The sequence below is a fragment of the Neophocaena asiaeorientalis genome, unplaced genomic scaffold (genome assembly GCF_003031525.2).
Source record: "Neophocaena asiaeorientalis asiaeorientalis breed wild unplaced genomic scaffold, Neophocaena_asiaeorientalis_V1.1 scaffold87, whole genome shotgun sequence".
Lineage (NCBI taxonomy): Eukaryota > Metazoa > Chordata > Mammalia > Artiodactyla > Phocoenidae > Neophocaena > Neophocaena asiaeorientalis.
This window is the reverse complement of record NW_020175432.1, coordinates 3,357,699-3,362,368: the sequence shown is the minus strand read 5'-3', so window position 1 is coordinate 3,362,368 and position 4,670 is coordinate 3,357,699. Positions and strand designations below refer to the sequence as shown.

Sequence of the window (4,670 nt, the reverse complement as noted above, 5' to 3'; positions counted from 1 at the left end):
GTGATCCTGAGATAGCAAGGCTTGGGTGAATGTTGGAAAACCTGGATTATGGAGGGGGCACAAACACAGGTGAATGTGGAAGAGAGTACGGGTGGGTGCACAGACTGGGGGTGTTCGAGTCAGAGGGGGCTGCCAGGGGTACTGGGCAGGCATGTGCATGTGTGGAGGGAGTACCTGAGGGCACTGACCCAGATTACTTAAGGTGGGGGGCAGTGAGAGGGGCCCAGACTTGGCTGTGAGAAAAGCCAGCGAGAGGATAGGAACAAGCACAGATGTGAGTGGAGGACGGTGAGTTTGGGGTCACAGGCTCAGGTGCTGGGTGTGGAGGTGCAGGCCCACGTGTGGTGGCGCGGGGACCGGGTGTGTGTGTGTGAGGACGCCCTGTAGTGTGGGGCTGTCATCGAGGGGAAGTCTCAAGCGACGTGTCGGTGGGTGTTCATGAGCCGGGGGCGCGGTGTCAGGTGTGTGAAGGGGAATATAAGTGCGGGCACAGAGTCAGGTGCGTGTAGGGGTGCAGAGTTAACTGTGCGGGGCGCCTGGGGGCGCGGCCCCAAGGGTGTGGGGGATGTCAGCGAGGCGGACAGTCTCAGGTGTATGAGGTCCCCCTCACCGACTGGGACGTGTCGCTGCCGCCGCTGCCGCCGCCGCCACCTCCAGCCGCCACAGCCCCGCCTCGCGCACCCTCCGCGCGCGCCGCGGGAGGGGTCCACGCCGTACTCCGATTGGCTGCGTGCTGGCCAACCATCTCTGGAGACAGCTGAGATTGGTAGACATGAAGCGGACGGGCAGCTCCTGAAGCCAATCATTGAGGAGAAGAGGCGGGGCTATCGGGAGACACAGTGGGTCCCCAGGGTGGTCCTGCTGGGCGCGAGGTGCTGGGAGGCTAGGGCCTGGAGGCGGGCGAAGATTGGAGCTTTGGAAGAAGACGGGCATCCCTGGTGACCAATCGCCGCGGAGTAAGGGCGGGGCTCCGAAGAAGCTGGCGCTACTGGCGCAAGAGGAACGGAGGGCGTAGCCCGGAGAGCGACGGAGACTGGCTGCGATGCGAAAGACGGGCAGGGCCGGCGGCCAATCGTAGGGGCCGTGCGCCCTGGCCAAGACTTGGAGCAAACGAGGTGCAGAGTTTGGCCGTGAGCGCGGTGGCCGGAGGTGGCCTCGGGGGTCACGCGCAGGGTCCCCTGAGGCTGTGGCGAAGTCAGACCCTCGGGCCACCCAACGCAGAAGCAGGACCTCCAACTTGGGCCCTGAGCTTGGCCATCACGGCTGAAGGACTCGTGGATAATTCTTCATCTCCTCACTACCCGCTGTTCCCCTGCAAATGATACGGAGAGGGCAGAGACTCGCTGGAGGTCACTCAGCTGCAGCTCCGGGTAGTGCGAAGACGTGGAAATAGGTGGAATCCTACTCACGCACTTTGTGATTTTCTGGAAATGTTTGACTTCTCCGAGTTCAAGCTTTCTCCTCCACGGGATCAAATGACCTCCCTGTCGGAACCACCTCCCTGCTAAGCCTTTGGTGAATTAACCGAATCCTAACCACAAGCCCGTGAGGTCAAAGAGACCACTGGCCCCACTTTACAGAAATCAGAGCACAGAGAGGTCAAGTTCCTTGCCCCTTGTCACACTGCAGTTCAGCAGGCCCAAAGTAGCCTGCTTTTTGGAAAAGGGGTAAGGCAGTGTCAGACCACAGCCACTGGGGCCCTGAGTGACTAGGGTTTGAATACTTGTCTGACTGCATAACCTTGAGCAAGGCATTTATGAGCCTCAGTTTCCTCACGGGACAATGATTCCTACACCTTCATCTTTCCTTTCTGGGGCTTCACCCCTGGGAGAATTTATATTCCAGCCCTCACCTTGACCTTCTGGTGAAAGCCTTTGACCCTCTGCAGGTCACATCTGGCCTGTGAGCCCCAGCTTTTCTGTGAGGTGCGGGGTCATGGGATTCTTTGCAGATAGGGAGGCAGCTGCTGTCCAGTGCTAGGCTGTGTCATTGTCACCTCCCCCAAGCCTACCCTGTTCTCTGACTCACCAAGTGCTAGGGCAGAGAGGATTACATATGTTCCCAGATACTGGCTCTTATTTCCTCTAGGTGTGGGCTGGGGTTGGTGGAGATCAAGTTCAGAACCAGGGAATCCTGAGAGGGAGCAAGGCTGAGCTAGGCCCTAATAATGGCTCACATTTCAGGGCTGTGCAAGCCCCCTGCTAAGTGCATAATCCATAACTTCTCAAAGGGCCCCTGTGAGGAAACAATGGGGGGCTCACAAGTGGGAGTCACTAGCCTGGGGCTACCATCTGCCTCCTGATATTCCCAGGATATTCCCACCTGAGCCTCCTCTCAAATATCTCCCAACTTGGTTGGCTCTCCTGCAACTTCCAGGCCCTGGTCTCCATTCTGCCCTCTGGAGAAGAGGAGGAGCTGACTGCTGAACACCTACTGGGTGTTAGGTTTTTGCTGAGCCAGGCACTTCTCAAATACCATCTCATGACCTGACTTCCAGATAGGGGTGATGGTGCCCACTTTGTAGATGGGAAAACTGAGCTTCATGCAACCACTGTTTCTTGCTGGAAGGGCCTGGGGCTGGGTTTGAATCCCTGCTCTTCCTGACTAAGCTGGCCACAGGACCTTCAGCAAGTGACTCAAACTCCCTGCCTCAGTTTCTCCAAGTAGCTCCCAGGGTTGATGGGAGCATTAACGAAATGAATGGAAGCAAACCACAAACATGTTGGTCTACAGCAAGTGCTTGCTGAGTGTTGGTTGGATAAACTGTTCTTTTCGGGGCCTCTGTTTCCCTCTCTAAATAGCACTTGATGGAATGTAGACACAGACCAACTATGGGCGTGGTTTGCCACCCAAAGAGGGAGATATTTATACTGGAGGAGTCCCCACCTGCAGCACCCACCTGCCAGGTCCTGTGAGGGAGGCAGTAAGCTCCTGGAAGGTCTCACAGTACCCCCAGGGACAGTGCCAACTGAGGCCAAGTGTCAGGCAGTGGGCCAGCACTGGGCTGCCTCTCCTGATGGTGCCAGTGGCGCTGGCTGGGCTCTGGCTTCTGTTCACTCATCAGCAAGCTGGTGCTGGCCAACCTCCCTGCCACCTCCCAACAATGGCAGGCAGTGCCTCTTGGCATCAGCAACTGACACCCCCCACCATGGGCACCTCGGCTGTACCTGGCGAGGGTGCCCAGGGGATCCCAGCTTTTCCCTGGGCAGGACACTGACTCTCTGCACTGCCAGTTCCCGCTACTTCTCAGGAATCCCAGGAATCATCTGACACAACGGCCGTGAGCCAGGCCTGGGCACGGTGACAGGGCTTAATCAACCGAGGCTAGAGAGCCATTTGCCCAAGGTCATGTTAGCAACGCTGGCAACAGAGGAGGGGCATGGAGGCAGGCCGAGCCAGGTTCTCATCCCATATCGGCCCCTTGAATGCCGACGAGTCTGTTTCTCATCTGGAAGATGGGGTTCACAGGCCCTGCCTCTCAAATGTGTTCACAGTGAAAAAGCAACAGTGTTCCTTTCCCAGGATGCTGGGCCCTTCCCTGGCTGGAGGGACACAACCTTGACAGAGACGACAGTCAAGACTAACTGGTTCAAAGGCAGACTCACTTAGCCTCCCAGAGGCTCAGAGAGGTCAGGCCCCTCCTTGAAAAGCACACAACAGTAGAGGCAGAACTGAATGTGCTGACCCCTCCCTTGTAGCCGTTTCCCCCTAAGCCCATGTTTCTGTGTCAAAAACAAGGACAGGACGGCAAGCACTCGAGTGCTCTGTGCCAGGCACCCCCTGAACCAGGCCTTGCTGTGGCCCTGTGCAGTGACACACTTAGCTCATTTCCAGGTGAGGAGGCAGAGGCTCACCTGAGGTGGCAGAGGAGGGCCTGGAACACAGGCCTGGCAGACCTCAGTGAAATGTGGGGTCTTCAGCTGGAGGCGGGGCCTCACCCAGCCCAGGGATGTCCAAACAGGCCCTGACCCACACCCACTGAAGAGGCCCTCAGGCAAGGTGGGGAGGACTGATAAGCAGGAGCCACCCCTCCTGGAAGAAGCCTGCAGCTGTAGGAAGGCTGGTTGAAAGCCCAGGGGAGGGGACTGCGGCTGCAGGGGCAGAGGTCTTCCCTCCAACCACCCTGTGTACCTATTAATTTATTCAGGTGTACATTCAGAAACATTTATGGGAAACTGGAGCAGAGCGGGGACCCAGGAGCCTGCCCATATGGAGCTCATGGATGGGGGGGAGGGGCAGACAAAGGAGAAAAGCCCACAAGTGAGGTGACCTTAGATGGGGTCAGAGGTCAAGGACAGAGCACAAGTGGTGATTGGCCGGGGGAGTGGGGTGGTGGTGGTGTGCCAGGGCAGGGGAACAATAGGGGATCTCTGAGAAGGCAATGTGTGATCTGGAACCTGGTGCCAGGAAGGAACTGGCCACGGGGAGGGCTGGGGAAGGATGCTCCATGCAGCGTACATGTGCAAAGGTCCTGAGGTGGGGAGGCTGGAGTGACTGGAACTGTGATTAAATGGGAGCATGGGGAAGATGCGGGTGGGAGGTGGGTAGGGCCTGGAGGACAGTTTGGTTTTATGGAGAGGGCAATGGGGAGCCACAGGCAGGTTGAGAGCAGAGCTAAGGCAGGAATTACAGGGCTGGCACCTCAGACTTCCCCAGAAATGGAAAAGTAG

The 4,670-nt window shown here is 57.8% G+C and overlaps 1 protein-coding gene across 2 annotated transcripts in view; it reads right to left on the bottom strand.

The window, feature by feature from the left end:
* The window catches only part of SLC25A42 (solute carrier family 25 member 42), a 26,274-nt gene extending 24,948 nt beyond the window's left edge, over positions 1 to 1,326 (bottom strand). The window contains exon 1 of one of the 2 annotated variants that reach the window (XM_024767422.1): positions 611 to 1,326. In XM_024767422.1, the coding sequence (XP_024623190.1) occupies positions 611 to 933 (323 nt within the window). In that variant the 5' untranslated portion in view covers positions 934 to 1,326. The remainder of the gene's footprint in view (positions 1 to 610) is intronic. The other variant, XM_024767421.1, reaches the window with a different exon arrangement.
* Positions 1,327 to 4,670: the final 3,344 nt, after the last annotated feature.